Below are 21,340 nucleotides of genomic sequence, written 5' to 3'. Positions count from 1 at the left end.
TCTCAGGCAGTGACACTCTCCTGCTTTGCAGAAGGGACTCTTTCTGTGAAGCAGAGCTGCTCGGTGAGAATGAGGTCGTGCCCCGTCCCACAAATTGAAAATTAATCATCATAATGAAGTCTCAGAGCCAGACCCATTCCTTGGCACGTTCAATCACCTCTAGGATTACACAGCCACGCTTCTGCAAGTGTGAGAATTTCTCCTTCTTTTCTTCCTTTCCATCTGTGAAGCCAGAATGGAATATAATTCCTTTCACCACATGAAGGATTTGATCTTTTCCAATTTGAGCAATTTGATCAATTATATGTTTAGCACAAATCCCATCTGTCACATGGAAGAACAAGAGCCACTTGCAGACTCATCAGAAGTAAAGATGAGTTAGGCCAAGAACATCCTGCAATGATGGTCAGTGATTTATCAAAGGTTAAAAGAAAAACACACAAACTCACCATATTTCAGCTGTTTGACTTCAGAATTCTAACCTCAGCAGCTCATTTACTCAGGTATGCCATTATAGGCAGCCAGAACGAAAAAATAGTTTATATCATAGGAAAAAAAAAAGGAACATAAAGCAAGGAATACTGCTTCTTGGTGTTAATATAGCTTGGTATGACAGGTCAGGACAGTTGCTGGCAGTCAAGTGGAACCAAAATCTACTATTACATGTCCAGAAGTGATACAGCCACAGTTAGCAGGTTCAGCAGGGTGATCACAGTTTAAAGAAGAAAAAAAGAGAAAGAAAAGGCATCCGAAGGAAAGAAAAAAGTGTAGACAGAACGGGCAGCATGAAGATGCGCTGGTATTTATTTTTGTTGGAGGGCAAATTTACAAGTCAAAAAAGTCTTGGTCATGACTCACTAGCACCGTATCTCTAACCCAGTAGGTGGTGTTACTCTCTCTGAAACAAGACAACTCCTACAACCAACACTGGTGTGGGCAGCGGCAGCATCCCACTCACTCTGACCAGAGCAAGAGCAATCGCCTGGGCTCCTCTGACTGCTCCCAACCAGGTATTTTCAAAGTGTGGAGATGTAGCACAAGGTGTTATTGCACTGCCTGTGAGAGACCACTGACAGAAGGAGGGAGGAACAGCTGGTGGTTACAGCTCACAGGAGGTGATGACACGTGCTCCTTACCTGCCAGCCCTGCCAGTACCCATTCCCATGGACTGTTCAAGCCCCATTCACACAAATCCAAGTGCTTAGATGGGTTTTGAGCATTAACTTGGAGGGCAGTTTTACGAGGGAAGAAATGACCAGATGGTTTAAGATCAGTTTTCTCTTCTCAAAAGCATCAACACCATCTGCAGCAGCCTGTCCCATTAACACACCTGGGTAAAGAGATTGTTTTCTAAGGCTCAGGAAAACTTCAATTATATCCTTCCCTCCTTAAATAGTCAGTCAGGAGCCAAGTATATCAAGCGGAGAAGTATGGGGGAAAAAAAGGCAAAAAGAAAAGTCAATTAAATCCAGGAAACACTGCAGAGTTACTCCCTAATTATCACTATTATATAGCTGCATATAGAACAGGATTTTTCTCTGCTGATGGCAGATTAGTCCAAACTCAGTAATAGAAGTGATTGGAATCACTCTACCCTGTCTGAGATCGGATCCCTTCCAAAGGTGACTTTTGACCCATTGCAGCACTAAACCCTCCTTTGCAGCAGGTCCAGCCCAACATTTAAGCACCTCCCCACCCTCCCTTCCAACTGGGCATTTCAGTGAATGAACACTGTGTTCTAGGATGCAATTTATTTAAAAACATTTATTTTAGGCAAAATTAAACAGACATTTGAGATTACATAGAAATACAGTTTCCAATTGGATCACATAAAAATTAAAAATGCACTGTTGTGTAGATTTAAGTATTTTTGTATGTATTGACCAAGTATGTAAGATTTAACCATGCCATTTGCAGTCAACTATCATAAAAATCAGTAACGAAAAAGGTTTCTTAAAATGTGCAAATATTATCTTAGTGTTACCATTGATAGTAAATGACCACTAAATAGATGCTTATTATGTAAAGCTTTTTAAAGTACAATAAAAATACAAATTCTATTTGTTAAAAAAGGCCATTCCTATGGCTACTAAACGTCCTCATTATACAAATTCAAAAATACTGTATGACAAACAAAATTATAAAGACTTTTCTTTATGAAACATATACTATTCTATTTGTTAGTGATTTAATATATTTTTATATATATATTTCTCTATAATACTCTATATGAATGATGACCAAAATACAAGAGAGAGGAAGACTAATGCAATGTAGGATGTTAAGGCCCTGATTCAGCAAGGTACCTGAGGATGTGTCAAACCCAGCAAAGGAATAACCCCATTCTTTTAGTGCACTCCAAAGGTACATGCACAAGTACTTTGTTGAACAAGGCATAAAGATACACATGTGATAACAAATTTGAAAAATGTGTTTTTGGTGTAAACTGTGATGCTTAAGGACAAAACCGTAAGTGATGCCAAAAAATCCTCTTATTAAAAAAAAAAAAGTAAAAAAGAAAAAACCTGAAAATTTTGGGGGTTTTTCCATATTTGTATGTTTTTTGGGGAAAATACTAGAGGTTTGAAAGCTTTTGAATTGAACTAATGATAATAATTTTCTGAGATAGGTTTAAGAGGGTATCTTATTGCTTATGAGAAAGATTAATGAAAAGTATGCATAGACATGTCAGCATTCATCTCACCAGCAGCTGAGAATTTTGATGTGCAGGTATTTCTGTAACAAGAACAACCAGTGGGTACAAAGGACTTATTAACTCATAGTGCATTCTTTGCAGAAAGCCTCAAAATTAAAGACATGGAACACTAAAACAGAGAGTAAAAAAATAATACTCAACTGAGCCTGGCTGTAAACACTCAGGTGTTGAAAGTAATTCCAGAACTGAGCCCAGTGCCTGCTTATAGACAAAATTTCATAAGTTCCTAAGTGAATGCAAGACCATAATCTTCCTTTTAAGTTATGGCTAGCATGTAATGGATTCCAAGGTACATACTTTACACTTCAGCTATAAAATAGCAAAATAAAGGGCAGTTAATTTGTCCATTCTGCAATTTAGCAGTTCTAGGCTCATTAAGCACTTATCAGCAGACTAATAACTTGTTAGTTTCTAAAACATGAATGAAGGATGTAAAATCTGGACTGTATAAACCAATGACAACATATGTACAGCATAGTAACCACACACAGTAATGGAAATCAGTCACACTGCATCGAGATTTACTTTTGAAGCATAGAGTAATGGTTAGTATTTTATGGTTTTTTTCTCTGCAAATTGAATTTTTTTGTAGTAGATATTAATAATTTTACTGCTTGAATATTAAATAATGCTTTAGAAGCATAATTTAAAAATGCTGCCAGGTAAAGTATAAAGTATTATGTAAAAATCATGCCTGCACATTTGCAGAGAGAGAGAGAGAGAGAGGGAGGGAGAGAGAGAGAGAGAGAGAGAGGGAGGGAGGTATATGTGACCTTTCTGAAGAACTTCTCCAAGCTAATAGTCATAAAGCATAGTAAACTTGGGCCAAAATGTGAGAGAAAGAAACACAACAGCGTAATTTAATTCATAATTCATAAACAAATACAACTTTTTACATTTGTACAGGGAAAGAGTGAACTAAGTTGGATTTTTACAGAAGCAAGCCTCACAAGAGTTTACATGTTGAAAAAAGCAACTTTTGGCACATGGATAGTATCTGTGAGTACGTGTTCAAAAATAAAAAACCCACTGCGGAGGAATTTCACATTGACTTTCTTGGCATCAGCACCTGCTGTCTAGTGGGTCAAGACAAAATACTGTGCCTTCAAGAGTTAATCCCATTTTGAACCCCTCCTGCAATGAAACAAGACATCATTAGGAAAAAGCCAAGTGAGTTCTGGAGGATTACGGTCTCTTTTTAAAAGCACTTAAATTCAAGCATATCTTTAGGCAGACAAACTGACATAGTACTTCAGCCTGAATTCACAAACACATTATTTGGTCAGCCACTTTTTAATAAGTCTCAGTAGTTAATTTATAAAAGACATTTGCCATACAACAGCATAGCTACAATATGTACATAAAGTTAAGAAAATACTATAGAATAACATCATTGAATATTCGTGTACATAGGTCAACAGAAATCCAAACAAGTTTGATGTGCACCATGTTGTTCCTGAGTAAAATTCAAGAGGATTTATAAGCAGGAAAGATTAGGGCTACATGAGCACAGAGTTTACTATATTTCTATTGAAAAATACAGGTAAGACATGGACATTGTTGCTGATACCAGGTGTCCTCTACGTTCTGTGGTGCCTCAAGAGCAGCCCAACAAAAAGTGCAGGACTACCCCACCTCAGGGGGCTGTTCTGAATTGCTCCCAGTGCAGTTAAACTAACAGGGCTTTACTGCCCACTGCCATCTGAGCTTCACCAAAATGGCAATTAAAATCATACTTGACCTACTGCAAATGAGAAAACTGTGCATTTTAAAGGCACGTAACTCAGTAAAACAAAATACAGTGGTATTTAGCAAGTGCTGTGAGTTGCTTTAAAAGTTCAGACCTAAATACCTGAGTTTACTTGTTGTTACCTGAGTTTTATTTATGTTATTAGTAGAAACACAAAAAAGGTTATAAGCTGGATGCTACCAGCTCCTCCGTGGAGAAGAAATTCATTCTACAAGTACTTTTTTTTGTATGCTTTTATACAGGCTTGGCTTGCTAAAGGTACTTAGTTTGCACCAGTCCTAAAGTAATAATTGCACTTTTAATACAGGAAAAACATTCTTATTTTCATTTCTCTTTTTGCATTAAAAGAAGCTGAATAATTGTGGCTTGACCCTCAAAAGTCACCTGGGAGTCAAGAAAATTTCAGACTTTGAAAGTTTAAGCAATTGGAAACAGGGCTCTGACTAGAAATGCCTTGAGAACATCAACTCCACTGGCAGATGTTGCAGTGCTCAGTTCAGTGAGAGAATGCTGATTGTGTGCTATGAAATTAGTAACAGGTCCTTTCACCAAGAAAATATCTTGTAAACAAAATAAATCTTTTTGTAAAACAATCTGTATGGAGATTAGGCACAAACTCAAGTCTTTCCCTCATATGCACAGCAGTACCTCAAGACCACACCTTTTGGGTTTAGAAGGTAAATCCAACGTCAAACCAGCTTAATTTCAAACAAATTCAAATCACAGGCTAAAATTTGAAAACTGTACGAATATCTAATAATGCTGCCAGCTACTGCTATCAGGAGAGTAATGTGGAGAAACAGAACAAACCTCCTGGCAATAGTTACTAAATGGTCTGTGAATTTCCAAGTAAAAGTTGCATTTTCTTAAAGGCAGATCCATGCCATGAGATGCTGAGCCAGTAGCAGCACTGTGGTGTAAACACTCCCCAACTGTGCTACCCAGTTTGCTCTACCTGGGTGACACAGTGCTGCCAAGGCTCACTAATACATTTAAGATTTTTCCTTTATTTTTTTTTAACTCTGTATTTTCCAAAGGATTAATAGGAAGAACATTCAATGCAGAAAGTATTTCAAGCAAACAGTAGCTGAAATTCCAAGTGAAACACATCCTGTTATAAACAGTGTTCATTTACCCAAAGGCTACTATTAATTGATGTAACTGCAGTCAAAGGAGGGCTGCTTACCCAGAAGGAGAATTCAGAGAATTAGCCCTACAGAGTGTTACATTTTTAACCCTGCAGTTACAGCATGCCTAGGATGCTAACCTTTTCAAGTATCTGAAGGCTGTTTCCAGTTTTAAGCTTGTAAAGAGATACAACAGTAAGGGATTGTTGTTGGTGCTTCAACCTGAGGATGCTTGATGAGCTCCAATAGCAGAACAACAGCAGCTGGTGTGACAAGGACAGTGACCTTCATCCTGAGCCAGCCAGAGCCTTCACTGAACATCCATCCCATTCCTGTCCTGCATGGTCTTATTTTTATCCTACACATTTAAGTTTGCTGGTGTCTTAAGCAGCTTTACTTCCGATGCCCTTTTTCCAGCAGGCAAAGAGCAAATCAGATGATGCATTTTGGAAGCACACATCTCACTGCTCTTATGCTGAGCATGTCAAGTTTTTTCCACACAAACTGATACTTTGTCACTTAGCACTTTACATGTGTTTGCTATGACTTAACTTAGAACTATTTCCATTTTCTTGAAGAGCCGTGGCCTCCTTGACCTTTCCTTCTGCAGCTTCACTCCAGCCACTTCTCCCCACACCCATTTAGTCCTTCTCAAGCTGTGATATTTTGCATTTAAAACAATTACATTCCCACATATTTGCAATGTGATCAATGCTAATCCATTAAGAGATTGCTGCTCTTTATGGATCATAATTATTGAAAAAGTTTTTAAACTTTATTACCAAAATGAACTCCTGTCCTAGCAGAAATCAGTGATGTGGTTGCCAGGGGCTGTTACCAGTTGTGTTCCTGAGAACTGTGGCTCTTGCACATTCCTGTCTGTAACAGGGACACGGCATTTCCATGGTCACTTCTAAGCCACACCAAACCCATGACCATCAATGTCAGATTCTGCAGGTACAAGCAGGCTCAAACTTCCATGACGACCACAAGGTCAAGAAGCCCAACAGCACAGAGAATACATCAAAGCAATCCAGATGGCTAGCTGGGCATTCCTTTCATTAAAGGAATGTAAAATCCAGATTTTTCCCTCTTGAATATCTAAGTGGAGGACAAGAAGTGTGTAGGAGTATAAATGAAGGAAAGCTGCATAGTTTTAACCAATATTCCTAAAAAATTAATTGCAACCCTCAAACAGGAAAACAAATAATCAGAGTATCTTCACCCAGCAGACTCCCTGTCAAAGTGATTGCAATCAAATTTCCAAAGATGAGGAAAGCACAGACTTCAAATCTCCCACAGCCATCACTATTCCTAATCCCTCAGGTTCTGCACCATAACTCCAAATGCTTAGGTAATTTTTGGAATCTCCAAAACTATACTTGGGCAAAAATATAATTTAAAAATAGAATCCAATCAGCTGCAGTCCAGCAAGCCATGGGAAGGCTTTAGGAGTAGATTCTCCTTTACATGCAGAGTAGAGCTGTTGCTGATGCAGGTAACAGAGCAGTAGTTCCATGCTGCAGTTCTCCCAGCAGTGCAGAACACTGAGTGCCACACGTGCTTTTAGGACTTCATATCTACACCTGAGCTGCACAGGGCTCTCCAGCACTCTGCTCCCAGGGGAAGCTGTTCTCTGATTATAACAGAACAGCACATGCCAGCTTTTAACTCTCAGCATCCACAGCTGTAATAGTAATGAAATCAGTTGCAACAACTGAGATTACAAATTATGATTTTTTTTCTAATAAACTTGACTAATGTGTTAGATAATTTTTTTTAATGACATAGGGAGTCAGCTTCTTGCTAAACATTATGTGCTCTCTCTCTATATATACATATATCATGCATTGCTAATTTTAATACACAACACTTAAAATATTTTGCCTTGTCTGAAATTCAGACACTTCAGCTTCTAATAATGTGTGTTCTTAGCATAACTCTGCCTGTTCATTAAAACCCATGTGTGCTATGGCTTCCTGTACACTAAAGGTTCAGGAAACAGAAACTCCTCATGCAGTCAAAAAAATCTCTCTGATTTGCTGATTTTCAGGGAATGCAGAAAAAGGCCACCCCATGGTTCTGGCCAGGAGAGGGAGGAAGAAGGGCTATGAAGGGTGCACCTATATTGTGACTTGTTTTTTCTGTGTTCATGTCCTCCTCAAGTAGCTTTTTTTACTTTAAAGGCATTTTAACAAGGACTGAGCAGGTTACCCTGCTAAGTAACAGTATTGTACTAAGGGATGTGATTGATACCTTATAGAGAGGAGCAGAGCTTGTTTTCACTAGAAACAGCTCAAAAACAATCCCTCTTCCAAAACCAGCCTTTTCTTGGTGTCGAGGATAAAATAATTCTGGTTTAAACCAGTAAGCACTACAAGACAAAGAACTACCACTTTATCAGGAGATAAATTTGCCAAAGTCAACCTTATGGCTCAGAAGTCAACTCACTTATCACTTCACAGTGACTTCACTCAATGAGCTTAAGTCAGCACAAACCCAGCAAAGCAATGACAAATTTACATATCTCTGAGAAGATTATTTAGAGGGCTGAGCATAACTTATTTCAGATGGAAAGACATCAAGCCTACTGACTGCTTCAGGGCATGCAGGGAGAATGGCTTGCAGCTCCTGGAAGCTTTCTGGTATTAACTGCCTTGAGATTTTAATAAATTATAGCAGCTGCTGCTGGTATGACATGATCCAGGGAAACTTCTCCTCACTGCAAGATTTCTGGGAAAATAGACATTCATTTTATTAATGTCTGGATACAGTCAAAATAAAGATGAAAATATGTTTCAGCATAAGGGTGCAGGGAAACAGGAGGTTGGACAGTCATCAGAGAGAGGCCTGAGCTGTAAAAGTCACATCTCAGCACATGTTTGAGTTTTAAGCTCTCCAAAAAGATCAACAGCGATTGGACTGAGAAATGGAATAGACTGCTTAAGCGTGAAATTTGGATCCTCAGTGAAGTTTAAAAATAAGTGTTCCCCTAGAGGCCAGGGAACTTTATCTGATCTCGTTAAGTTCAGAATACGGGATGCAAAGGCAAAGCACCCACACTCAAGCATTTATTCTTCAGTGCCTCTTCTGTGCTGTGCTCTTCTCTCCCACTTTGTTCACAAATCCCCTCCAGCACACGGCTAGATCAGGACAGCTTTGCTGCATATGGGGTGTGTGTGCTGAGGCATCTCATGTTCCACACAAGAAACAGCGTAAGAGAGTCTGAAGTGGGCCGCTCCAATCAGGCTGTCACATCTTTGCTTGCCATCCTCACTGCACAGTGAGCTGTATTCAGTACCCTCTCGGAGGAAGTTTACTCCTGGAACTATTTTATGGGTGTCCGTATAAAACCTACCTTTACAGATTTAATGGAATATATAATTACTGTAACTCAGGCTGTACTTCCATAATGCAAAAATGACAAGACTCCTTCACTTTGCATTTCAGAGCAGAAGAGAGGCCCACATTTCTCTTCCATGTTTCTTAATGTTGGATTTCCAGAGCATATTGAAAATTCAGTGCTCTCACCTTCCTCATAGGTTGTGTCTAACAGCTGTTGAGTCTAGCACAGTTTCTTCTGCTTGTTGAAAGGTTTAACTCATCATGTACAAATAAAGACTTGCTCACAAATGTGATTGAGCTAACACAATCATGTACCAAAGGTTTTGCTTAAACCATTTCACTAGTGACAACCTAGTAATGTCAACTGCAGGTTTCACAAGTGCACATGGAAAACAAAGTGAAAACATAGCAGTGAAAACAAAGGCTTAGTATTAGCACCTGCCAAGACAGACTGAAGAAAACTACCATCAGCTGTCCCTAACTTAGAGATCGTAGGCCCCTAAAAATGAAAATGGCCCTGACTCAGAGTTCTATATATAAAACATAAATCTTAAAAGTTTTTATGTATAAACACATATACTATAAACACGTATCTATATAAAAATAGAAACACAAGACAAACACATGCACATTTCAATTGTAAATGCTTTAAATACCATGATTAAAATATGATATACCAACCATCGCTGACGCTGTGCACCCAGGAAAGCACAAGAAGATAAAAGAGACATTAGGAAAAACATGTTTCAATCTGTATTTTGCACCAACAACACAGTGAAGTAACTGCACACAGTCTTTGCTTTGGCTCAAGTTAGAATATGGGGGTTTTTCATACCCTTTCAGCTTTACACTTGTTCTCAGTTGGATCATACGTGACGAGTGTTGTGCGTACATAAAGGCCCACTAATTAGTTTTCAGTGAACAGTTGATATGCTAGGGGGGAGTGCCTTTCTTTGCAACAGGACACAGCAACTCCCTAAATGCTTGGAGGTTTTGTTACTGGTTGGTTGTCTCCTTTTTGTAGATCAAGAGAGTACAAACAATGATGGGAGATTTTCATTTCATGACTTCAAACATCTTTGATAAAGATTTTTACTACTCCATTCCCAGATGTTTTATGAGGTGGCAGCACTCTGTCGTGTTATAGGCTAACAATTCCAAATATTGACATTACCTGTAATAGGAACCCTTAATATGTGACATTTAAATATTGACATACCATTTTTAGTGGTAACCACAGTTACTACAATTTATTTTTCCCTAAAACAATGGAAATGTTGGTAATATATCAATGTGAGGTGCTGTAAGATTTGGGGTTTGTGTTCAAGAGTTTGGTAACAACATTATAGCATTCACAAAACATAAGCATGTTGTTGGAATGGCAAAGAAGCCAGTTTTGGCTTTTAGCTGCTCTTTGAAATTATATGGGGGACCAAGAAGCTAAATTTCTTACTTCATATGGAGTAGAGATTGTCAGTGGAACCATCCTAAACTGACATGGAAGAGAAGATGTACTCAGGCAAAGTAAATGGTATTTAAATCTTGTTTAAGCCATTTTAAAGAGCTTTTGCTATTCTCTAGGCCAGAGAGAGGAACAGAAGGAGCCAGAGAGCAAATGCTCTTGGACTTTGTGGGCTCCGAAGAGACAAGAGGGCTGGAAACCCTGGGAATGCTTTCTACTGAGGAGCCAGGATCCTAGAAATTCAAGTTTCCATTATTTTCAGCCTTTTCTTCTGCTGGCAGGCTGCTTAAAAAAGAATAGAGATAAGCAAGCTGGCAAGGAACTAGAAGTTTTGAAAGTCTGACTGCAGAGCATCATTTGTTCCAAAATTTGAGGACTTTCTCCTAGAATTGTTTCACAATTGGGTCAATAACTGAATGGATACTGTTGAGTGTTTCAGAATCAACAAACATTTTCTGATAAAAACACATCAGTTCAGAATTCTTGAATCAATTCTCAAAAGTTTAATTGCCCCAGAGTGCCATACAACTGTTTTTAAAGGCAGCAGATAATTGCCATGGCCCTGTAAGCAAATAAGTCTACCCAATGTTCTGAGAAACCAAAGTGATGGCACTGAGGGAAAGAGAAGGGTGCACTGGGATGGTGGAGATTGCTGCAGCTGAGAAGGAGAAAGATCAGGAGATATGGAGGGTTCTTGGCTCAGATCTCTTCTTCAGCTCTCTCAGTCCCTTCCCAGGGAATGGTTCCCAAACCACCTTGGTTACACTGCTGAGAAACCCCACATTAGTGTAGCTGACTCTACTGGTACTGATGCCATGATGATTTTTTTGCCTTTCCTTTTATACCCCTTTTATACCTTTTATAACTTCTGTATTCTTAGTGCTTTTTGCCTACATTCTTGGACTTGTTTGTCAAGCTGAGAGACTAAACATTTTAGAAGCTTCGTAGCTAGGGATCAGTGTGCCCCAGACCCCAAGGTCCTCTCCAGAACACATTCTGTAAACTAAGATAGAACCATCCAGGGGAAGGCTCCTTGGGGAGGGGGGCTCACTTGAGCCTCTCAGTGGGGAATCTTTGATAGATATGCTAATTAGTAAAACCTATAATGTTATACCAGATCTTTTGGGGGTGTGCATTTTGCAGTGTGCATGGAGGTGCATTCGAACTGGATGTGGTGCACCTAAGGATCCTTAAAATAAATACAAAGGCAAAATCCCTTTTTTCCTTCTAACCATGTTTGATTCTTGATTTTAAGACCAGGAAAAGGTATCAGTACCAGGTAGGGCTCTTGAGGCAAATCCAAACTCCAGCTCAAAGACCAGGAGATAAACTTGCTTAAAAGGAATGGTCAGCAATAGGGGTTTTCCAATGCATTAGTGTGCGCGTTGTGGAACACATTGTCAGAGTATGGTAAGTATGTACTTCAAGAATAGGCACGCAGCCATCAAAAACCACGTAAATCAGTAGTTACCTGCATCTCATCTAGTTTGGACTGAATGTCTGGAGGGAAATCTCCTGCTCCACAGCTAAAAGGGTCAAAAGGTTCTGCTCCAAAAAGGTCTCTCTCTGGAACAACAGAAAAGTGAGTCACTGAGAGAACAGGTATGGGTTACGACTACAGTGCTCTGAAAAAGCCACCTTACATCTCCTTCTGAGCTGAGTAACAGCACCATCAGATACACCACTCATTAACCACAACTTTTAACATCCCCATTTGAAAGCTAGGTCTCAGGCAGTTTTCCAAACTTTAATACACAAATATTTTTCCAATAACACCACCAAACTTCTGTTGAAGCCTCTCTTTAGCTTCCTTTAATGCTTGTTCCTTCTAGAGATCCGATGGGAAGTTGTTGTCATTTGAAGAGGGCATCATCTACTGACATGTGCTCTGGAGTCTGTGTGTGTAAGGAGTTTCAAAAATGAACAGGAAACAACTGGACATGAGTTGCCAAATTCCATTTCTACATTATGTCAACAACAAATTACCAACCAACTAACCTTTGTGTCCCCCATCTGCCACTCCTCAGGTTAAGGATGTCTTTGTGAGACAAGCAACTACTCTTACTCAGGCAAGGCAAGGCCTTTGTTTGATACAATTACAGCTGGCAGTAACTAAAACTAAAAATTGTCAGAGTTTTAAAATCTCGGATAAGATCACATCAAGAAAGAAAAAATAAAAAAAAAAACCCCAAAACCACAGCAGGACCAGGAATTGTCACTTATGCTAAAATTCCACTAAATTTGGGTGCATAAATAGAACAATTGCAAACTTCCCTCTTTCAATACCAGACGTTTGTCACTTTTTCTTAACTGCAGTTTGCATTCTAGTGGTCAGAGGGAGAAGGGCGTTTCTTTTTTTTGTCTGGGCAAGAATAAACACCTCCAATACAACTGGATTCTTTTTTCTTATTAGACCAGTATAGTTCTTCATATCTGACTGCTCAAAAATTTTTTGGTTTTTCAGGTTTTGGGTGGTTTTTCCTCCTTCTTAGATTTTTTTTCCCTACATGTAAAGGTCCTGTCTCTGTACACTTTTTCTTATCTCATGTTGGATTAAACTAAAGCAGTTGCAAAAATAATTTTGCTAACCCAACCCAACTGATTGCAGAATTTACAAGCTGCTACAGCCTTGTCACTGGTGGAGAGAAAACTGGAACCATTAGGAGATATCCTCTCTCCTAACTTTCGTGGCTGCCTAGCAAGAAACCTGACAAGCATTCTACCTACCTCAAAACAATTTTAGTTTTAGAGCATGACAAGAAAGGGGGGCAATAGTAACTCTGAAGTGATTGGACAGTTAAGCACAAGATTCACCCACCCTTAACACCCAAGGTTTGGGTGACAATTAACTGCTTGACCCAAACCCCTGTTATCAGTGGTGCAGCACACACCTATAGCTGCACAGATGGCTTTATTTTGGCATCCTCAGAGGCAGAATTTTAGACCTGTGTTCTCTAGGCTCTTCAACATGTATTGTGCTTATCAGTCTGTCAGGGCTTTGCCCTTACCAGTTAGGTGTTATCAAGCTGCACACCAGGCATTTTAGATAGTTGGCATCTATCATCATTTGCTCCCACAATAAAGCACAGAAATTCCCATCATAAAGTACAGAAACTTGAGCAGGAACTTGATTGATTACATATTTCAAAAACTGTGGCTACACAGCTCTGAACTGTCACATGGGACCAAGAGATGGCCCAGATCAGAGAGCCTTATTCCAAGAGTCCTCTTGAGCCAAGAAGAAATCCAGTCTTTCCTGGCAAAGGCAGACCACCTGCGTGCAAAAGAGACTTTAACTCGGATAATCCAATGTAAAAATTAGGTTGTCCCTCATCCTTTGCCTTTTTCACAGCCAAAATGGGTCTGCTCCAGTATAACTGGTGTCCTGAAATGCTCTGACTCCTAGCAAATAACCTTCAGATGTGTAGCAGCTCTGACTTGCAATCTAACCGCTACTGGGCAAAAAAGTGATTCTACTTTATAACCCTCACAGTCTATTTGTTCATTATGTAGGTCCATTTTCTTTCTATTTACCTTTAAAAGGAGCTGACAGTCTTCTCTGTGGTCAGACAATTGAAAGCAGGCAGTTCCAACACCAAGACTTAGCAAACATTCTATGAATGTATTTAGGAAAAAACAGTGAAGGACGAGACTCCTGCATTTATTCATACTGAATTATGACTTAAGACTGTTTTAAAAAGCAAGTATTTTGTACACTATTATGGATATTATCTCACTCATGCCTTATTATTAGGCTTTTATTAATGAAAGCAATTTTGAGCTCATTAGCAGAATAGCAGAAGTTTTAGCTCTTTTAATGTCACTCTTTAATGTGGAAGATTTCTGAATTTATAATGTATACAAGGCAGAATTTAAAATCAACCAGAGTGTGACTTATTCCAAGGGACAGAACCTAATAAACCCTGCACAGAATCAAATTGAAAATAAAGAAGTATTACCTAGCTGGGTTTCTGTGGAAAGCTATTACTTGGGGAGCTATCTCTATCATAACTTGCTATCCATTCCAGCTGAACGAGACCACAGAACAACTCCTTTTCTGCATTTAAAGTTTGTGTGTTGTAAGAGAGACTGCACTGCTGAGAGTCAGGGAGGGATAAAGTGGAATATTTTCAGTAGCAATGCCAGTATTTGTCTTAGGAACAAAAGCTGAAGAACCTGTGTAAAATGGAGAAATACGAAGATTTCATCCCTGCAGAGCTGCACTATTGCATGGCATATCCATAAGCTTATCTGCCAGTGCTCACTCCACTCATGATGGAGGAGAGGCTCCTTTTTAGCACAGATGGGATAAACTGGTAACTTTTTATTTCAGGCCAGAGTATTTGCATGAAAATTAGCTATAGCAAGAATATTTTGCCTGGCACACTCCTCAAAATTACTGCAGCATAGGCAGGCATTTCTTTCTCCAATAAACAGCAATCAGGAAGACTTTGAAAATGATCCTTTCAAATGGTACAAATAATTTCCTTTCCCTTTCTCATTCCTTTCTGGATGAAAATAAATTCACAGCTTGCAAAATTGACCCACAAATTCAAAAGCCATGAAATGTTGATGTTTTAGATCCTCAGCTCAAACCACAGGATAACATGAACAAGCGATAAATTCTGGGACTTATCTGACATTCAGGAGAACACATAATACTGGAGAATAGCAACCTGCACTCTATGATAAATTCAATATTAGCAATTACTAAAGCAAAAATATAAATATTTGGCTTTTGTGCTGCAGCTGACACCCCAATCTCTACCTTAGCTATCATCCAGGCACACAGCTATGCTGATATATGCTTTCCCCAGATGGACTGGAGCAGCTGTGATGACAAAAATTAATCACACTGAAATCACACAAAGAAATACTTGGAATAAACTGAGACAGGGTAATCCAGAAAGCCTTTCCTTTAGCTGCAGGCTACTCCATATTTTTTTCTTTTGAAATTATTGCATCCATTATTCTGACAAAATACCCTTAAATATCTGCAGAAAAAGAGCATCTTGGAGTAGATTTCTCCATCTGCCAGTTGGAACCTTGTCCATGATGCATTTGTGTGAAGTAAATATTGAGCAACTCAATAGGGAATAATCCTCTCCAGTTCTTTTCTGAGATATGAAATCTCATATCTGTGACAACAAGAAACACATAAGTCAATGCCTCCTTTAATTAAATAAAATTAATAAATTAATTCTGCCCATTCAGATAACTTACAAGAACATTTACAATCCCTTACCTCATGAGGAAGAAGCAGCATGGTCTCTAGCATTTTTGGTTGCATTTCACTATTTTGCAATTATTACCTAAAGAGCTAGCATGCATTTGTCCAATCTGCAACCTCCTGTACAAAAATTATGCCATTTTCTCTTTTAAACAGGTAAACCCCATCTATTTGCTATCACTGATACAGCCAGTGGTGAGCAGATATTTACTGAGTATCCCTGTTGGAACACTGCTGAATATGAACTCAAAATCTCAAGAATTAGTTCATTTTTTTAAAGCTTAAATGCCTTGGAAATAGCTCTCTTTCCAAAAAAAAAAGGTCACTGTTGCTCCCCTCTAGTATTAAAAGGCTGGGTGCCTTAAACTACATGCTGTGAGCTCAGCAAAGCCAGAGGTACCACTTATAACCCCACAGTATTTTTTTCTGGGAAAATACCAAAGGAAAAACTGATAAGCAAAATTCTAACTCTGGGAATTTCTCTTTATGGGAAGCGGAACTGTCATCCTGGTGCCAGTAATTGCCTATGGAACTCTCGGCCTTGGAGGAATGGAAAGTGCTTGGTATTGTTACAGGATTCCTACAAGTGTCCATGCCTTTCCTGGGCACTGTTATTTTTGGCTGATTTGTCAAACTGGCCAGAGGATGAGTAAGATGAGCTTTGGCTTTTAAAACCACATTTTCCTTGAGCAGCATGAGTGCCCTCCCTGGGTAACAGGCAGATGAGCCCCACTTAGGCAAAAGGAATAAATGAAGTGACACTAACAAACTGATGACACACTCTTATCTTTCTCCTTCTTTACTACTGAATGTGATAAAGGTGGAAGTTCCAAAATTATAAAATCCCACAAAATCACCATGTAATTTCATCAAAACAACCCTGCTTGAGTGCAGTGACAAAGAAAGTAGAGAGAGGAACAGGAAAAGATGATCTCAGAAAATGGAGACTCCAAACTTTGGCTCCTCTTGATTGCCAGCCCTCTGACTTGTACTGGAGAAAGAAATGCCAGCTTGCTGGTGCTGGCAGCAGTGACACCACAAAGCAATGCATTATTGCACATTGTTATAGTGATGGGATATTGCACAGCCTGAACAAGGCTCTTATGGGAGCTGAACTTTCTAATCTGGGACAGTAAAATCCTTGTTTGATTAGAAAATATTTCTCTCCTGTTTCAAAGACACTCTGAAATATGCCAAGAAGCGTTAATAGCTGATGGACACAGTAATTTTCAACATAGAAAGTACCATGACACAGACTGAAAGAGTAGAGATGAAAAGCATAAAGACCATGATGGGCTCTGTAATCTCTCCCTGAAGTGGCATCTCTGAACTACATCATCTCAACTGAATGCAAATCAATGAAGTGCAGAAGAAGCAACTACTTTAAACAATACATATCACTGTTAATAAGCAACTTTTCCTTTATATTACAAAACCCACTGCCTAAACAATTGCAAATCTTTTATAACTGGAATTTCCAAGATCCCTCAGGATGGAGTGCTGACTCCAAGATTGCTAGCCACAATTTCAATGGATCTGAGGTAGAACAATAAGTAAAAAAATAAAATCTTGACCTGTAGTTCAATTCAAGTTAAGTTGCCATTCTTGAAATTAGATATGCACATTTAGATTTATTTTATAGCATTGTCTGTAGTTTCGGAGAAGCAGGTGCCTTTCAATTATTTATTATAAAGCCATAAAATGCTCTCAAATAGAGCAGTTCTATTCTAATATTCTGTTAGAATACTCTAATATTCTTTTAAACTATATGAAAATAGTTAATATTAACTATACTTGATAGAAGTCAACTTCTGTTAGTATACCTCTTGAGAATCCCACAGAAATTCATTAATTATTTTAAAATATTCTCTTTTAAAAGAGCAGGGGTCTTTACTGAATTAAGAGCCTCAATATCTACTTTCTCTTTAGAAGGTGACAGACATTCTGAGAAATGGAACCAAACAGTGTATCAGATATGGGCTTGGGAAGACATTCACTGACCAAAGTTATAAAATGCCTTTTTGTTTTTGTGCACAGCTCCCATTCACAGTTGAAAATTCTGCATCCTAGAAGCATGCCCCAAAACAGGGCATGATCTCCTCAAATGTGTTCCATATGGTGGCAGGCAGTAACATCAATGATCCTTATGCACTCTAAAACAGGCATCAGGAACAGAAGATACAAACACAGACCAGTATTTCTACAATCTCTAACATCACTTGTGCATGCTCCATTCTCCTCTCCCTCAAGGGATTCCCAAAGCTTTTAAAAAGACTTTCTGGACTCCTAAAATATTTCCAGTGAAGTCAAGAACCTTACCCTAGGTGCTTTCAAGCCTTTGCAAAATGAAATTGCTGTTGTTAATAACCTTTTGAAGACCTTTTAGGAGCGGTTGACAGATCTGGAGAGGTTCATCAACTGTAACTAAAAAACCCAAAGCTGTGCATGATATGAAAAGTAGAATTGAAAACAGCATTCCAAGACAGTCTCCTTCTTGAGGGTTTCTTTGGCTCTCCCTTGTGCATCACCATCACCATACTTACTCCACCTGCTGCCTTCCCCAGAAATGCAGGCTCTAGGTGCTAGAACTGTGGCTTGACAAGGAAAGAACTAACACGAAATAAAAGTATTCCTTGAAGTACAGAAAAGAGACTGTAAAAGAAAAGCCAAGTTAAAATCCCCAACCCAACCCCTTCCAAGTGTATATGTCATAGTTTCACAGCTAGTTTTATAATGCAACTTGGCAGCAACATCAAGGACTTTGGGAAGATGGTATAAAGATGAAACGGCATTACTGAATGCGATTCACAAAAACTGTATTTGGCTTTGCATGCAAAACGTACGTAAAACTTTAAAGATGCTTTATTAATAAAAAGTAATGTAAGCAAAAAGTAGGTCAGTTGTTACAGAACTTACTGATCTCTGTAGATCTACTGGGTACTGGAGGAGGCTGTGTACCATTGCGAGTAGGTGTTGATGACTGAGGGGATATGGGAGAAAAGGGAACCATATCAAAGATGTCAGTGGAGGGTGATTTAGGTGTCACACTGCCTGCCTACAATAAGGACAATAAATATTAGGGCAAGGTTTCACATGAAAAAGATCACAATACTGAATTCTTCAGCATGCAGATAAGAGCCACATTTTGAAAAAATAGTTTAAAACAACCATCAGCATGCAAACCCCAGCTCCTGACACCAAGCAAATGGCATTTGCAGTACAGACTGACTCATGCTGACACTCCCCAGCACAAAAGCAGCATCGTAATTTTTCCATTTTCAGTTGAAAATGTATCACAGTTACACCTGACAAAGCTGTGACAAGCAGTTCTCTCTTGCAAACACACGAGCAAAGACATCTTCACGAAACCCAGTTTGACGTAATATGGCAAGAACAATGTGCTCTGCTCTGGAGAGCACAGAACCAAGTTAAAGATACAATCCCAATATTTTTTGTTTACTAATTCTTCTTTACATAATCTCTTATTTGGCAGCCTAGAGAAACTGGTAAGATCAAAGCTTTAAATGTATTTTTCCATAAGTAATAGCCTAGACATGTGATTAGACACTGAATATTAATATCCAAAATAAACCTGTTGTCCTTGAATGTGAAACTGAAGAGATTTCATTCAAAAGGCCCAGGAATTTCTAAGGGTTCAAAAAAATACTGGGCAAGCAAGAAACCCCAAACCCATCAATTACTGTAGTTCTACAGCCATATTTATTTTTGAATGGCTCATTCCTCCTGCCACCAGTCCACTACTTCAGGGCACAAGCAAGGCACAATCAAGTGAAAATACACTGAACACTAAAGACAGAGGATGAAATAGATTAAAACTGAGACTGACAAGCTGAAAGAAAAACTAGTTTACATGTTCATGTTATTGCTGAGACAATACAGAAACCCCCACACTCTGTGTATTAGAAAGGCCAGCCAGGCACAGGGAAAGCCTGCAGCTTTGAAACAAGATGCAGTTTGCCCAAACTATCCACATGGAAATTTTGAAGCACAAGTTAAATTAGTCACATGGATCCTTTTATTCAGAATACACAAATATGACAACCTGGCAAGCAGGTCGTCTTTAGCACTGCTTATGCATGAGAATCCCATGGATAAACCCTTCTTTTGGAAGGCTGCTTTCTTCAGTGCCTGTGCTGGAGCTGCCCCGGGACAGCTTGCGTCACAGATTTCTAAGCCAAGCCTACAGGTAGCCCTGAACCACCCCTGTTTCTCTCTGGAGGTTTCTGCAGTGGCTGCTGAGTAGCAATATTGATCCACAGCCTCCCTCTAATGCACTGCTTAAAGAGGAGAAAACACAGAGCTCTTAAGTCCTACATTTCCTATTTCTTTGAGGTTCTGTGATTCCATGATTCTCAGGAGTTTTGAATTCATATTTTAAATTTGGATTAATATTTTGAAATTGGATTAAGAGAGATCTATAATTGTTCAATATCTAAAAGAACCTGGGGTATTTCTTCCCAGATATACAGAAGCATAGCAAGAAAAAAAAAATCTACATTTAACATGCTGCTTTTATTTTTTTGCCCTTTTTTAAAAAAATTCTCTGAGTCACTGCTGTTCCCAAGCATGACCATAGGTGAATTAACTTCATAGAAGAACCAGTTTTCAAGATTTCAACACATCCAGAACTCTTACTGTCCTCAACATGAGTTACCATTGGAATTTTAAATATGATGTGTTGTGGCAAGATTTCAGTGCAGAGTTTAGACACCACAGGCTCCTGTTAGTGTCCATGGACCTTGCATTAACCCTGCAGTAAACCAGGATAATCTGAGTCTGGCAGATTGATGGATGCCACCTGCTCTCACTCAAAGCAGGGCAATGGATGGGCTGGACCCAAAATAAACATAATAAAGAAGCACATCCCTTCCTTCATCTGAACCTCTCTCTGATTGTGGACAGCCTTTTGTTGGCATTAGGAAGGCGGCATCAGGTTTGGGGCATAAATAAATGCTTATATCAACCTACATTATCATCAACACCCATGGAGAATCCTAGAATGTCTTGGAGATCCTAAGTGTTAATGGAGAATCTTATTATTTGTTAAATGCTTACAGCTACCTAGAAGACAGATAAACAGCATTTACATTTAGTTATAAATGTGCCTTTTAGGCAAAAAATGCAAACCCACAGTTTAGACTAATTTCCCAATTATATTCCATTTTGTTGAAGTCGGTGACTGGCCATTTTGATACTACTGATAAAGTTTAATTAAAACTATAAGAGAATTAAAAAATGTGTATTTTGAATACATGTGAGCACAAGAAGCATTTTTATTTAGTGAACAGATGCAGAAAGCCAGGATGGTCGCCAAATAAAGCCAAACATTACTTGCAAATGGGAGAAAAGTTGATAGTATAAGCACATTAATATAAAAAAGCAGGCAATATGCCCATTTCATATTTAAGAATAATTTTCAAGCTTCATTTTTTACATTTTTTATAAAGTATGCTGAAAGTTATCTCATGGCTGATTGCTTTTCTATTAATTCATGGTGGGGGAGAAGCCCTTGAAGTTGGACCTTTAGAATTGTTTTGAATCACTAGTCTTCATATAAAAATAATGAACAAAGGATTGACTGATAACACAGAGATCAATAATTAATGGACTAATTGAAACATGTTGGAAAAATAAAAATTTAGTTTTGGGGATGGGAGAGAAAAAGCTCTGTAGAAAATAAGAGTAAATC

General features: G+C 38.7%; 1 protein-coding gene across 9 annotated transcripts in view; it reads right to left on the bottom strand.

Annotated features, from left to right (window-relative positions):
* Positions 1 to 1,744: 1,744 nt before the first annotated feature.
* The window catches only part of GULP1 (GULP PTB domain containing engulfment adaptor 1), a 97,192-nt gene continuing 77,596 nt past the window's right edge, over positions 1,745 to 21,340 (bottom strand). For 3 of the 9 annotated variants that reach the window (XM_048308925.1, XM_048308923.1, XM_048308929.1), the window contains 4 exons: positions 18,547 to 18,685; positions 11,872 to 11,966; positions 9,620 to 9,630; positions 1,745 to 3,850 (listed from right to left, as the gene is read on the bottom strand). In XM_048308925.1, coding sequence (XP_048164882.1) covers positions 3,829 to 3,850; positions 9,620 to 9,630; positions 11,872 to 11,966; positions 18,547 to 18,685 — 267 coding nt within the window. In that variant the 3' untranslated portion in view covers positions 1,745 to 3,828. Of the gene's footprint in view, positions 3,851 to 9,619; positions 9,631 to 11,871; positions 11,967 to 13,934; positions 14,015 to 18,546; positions 18,686 to 21,340 lie in introns of all 9 variants that reach the window. The other 6 variants (XM_048308924.1, XM_048308920.1, XM_048308927.1 and 3 more) reach the window with 4 other exon arrangements.

Source organism: Corvus hawaiiensis, chromosome 7 (genome assembly GCF_020740725.1).
Source record: "Corvus hawaiiensis isolate bCorHaw1 chromosome 7, bCorHaw1.pri.cur, whole genome shotgun sequence".
NCBI classification, from domain to species: domain Eukaryota; kingdom Metazoa; phylum Chordata; class Aves; order Passeriformes; family Corvidae; genus Corvus; species Corvus hawaiiensis.
The sequence above is the reverse complement of the archived record's forward strand: the minus strand, read 5'-3'. Positions and strand labels throughout refer to the sequence as shown.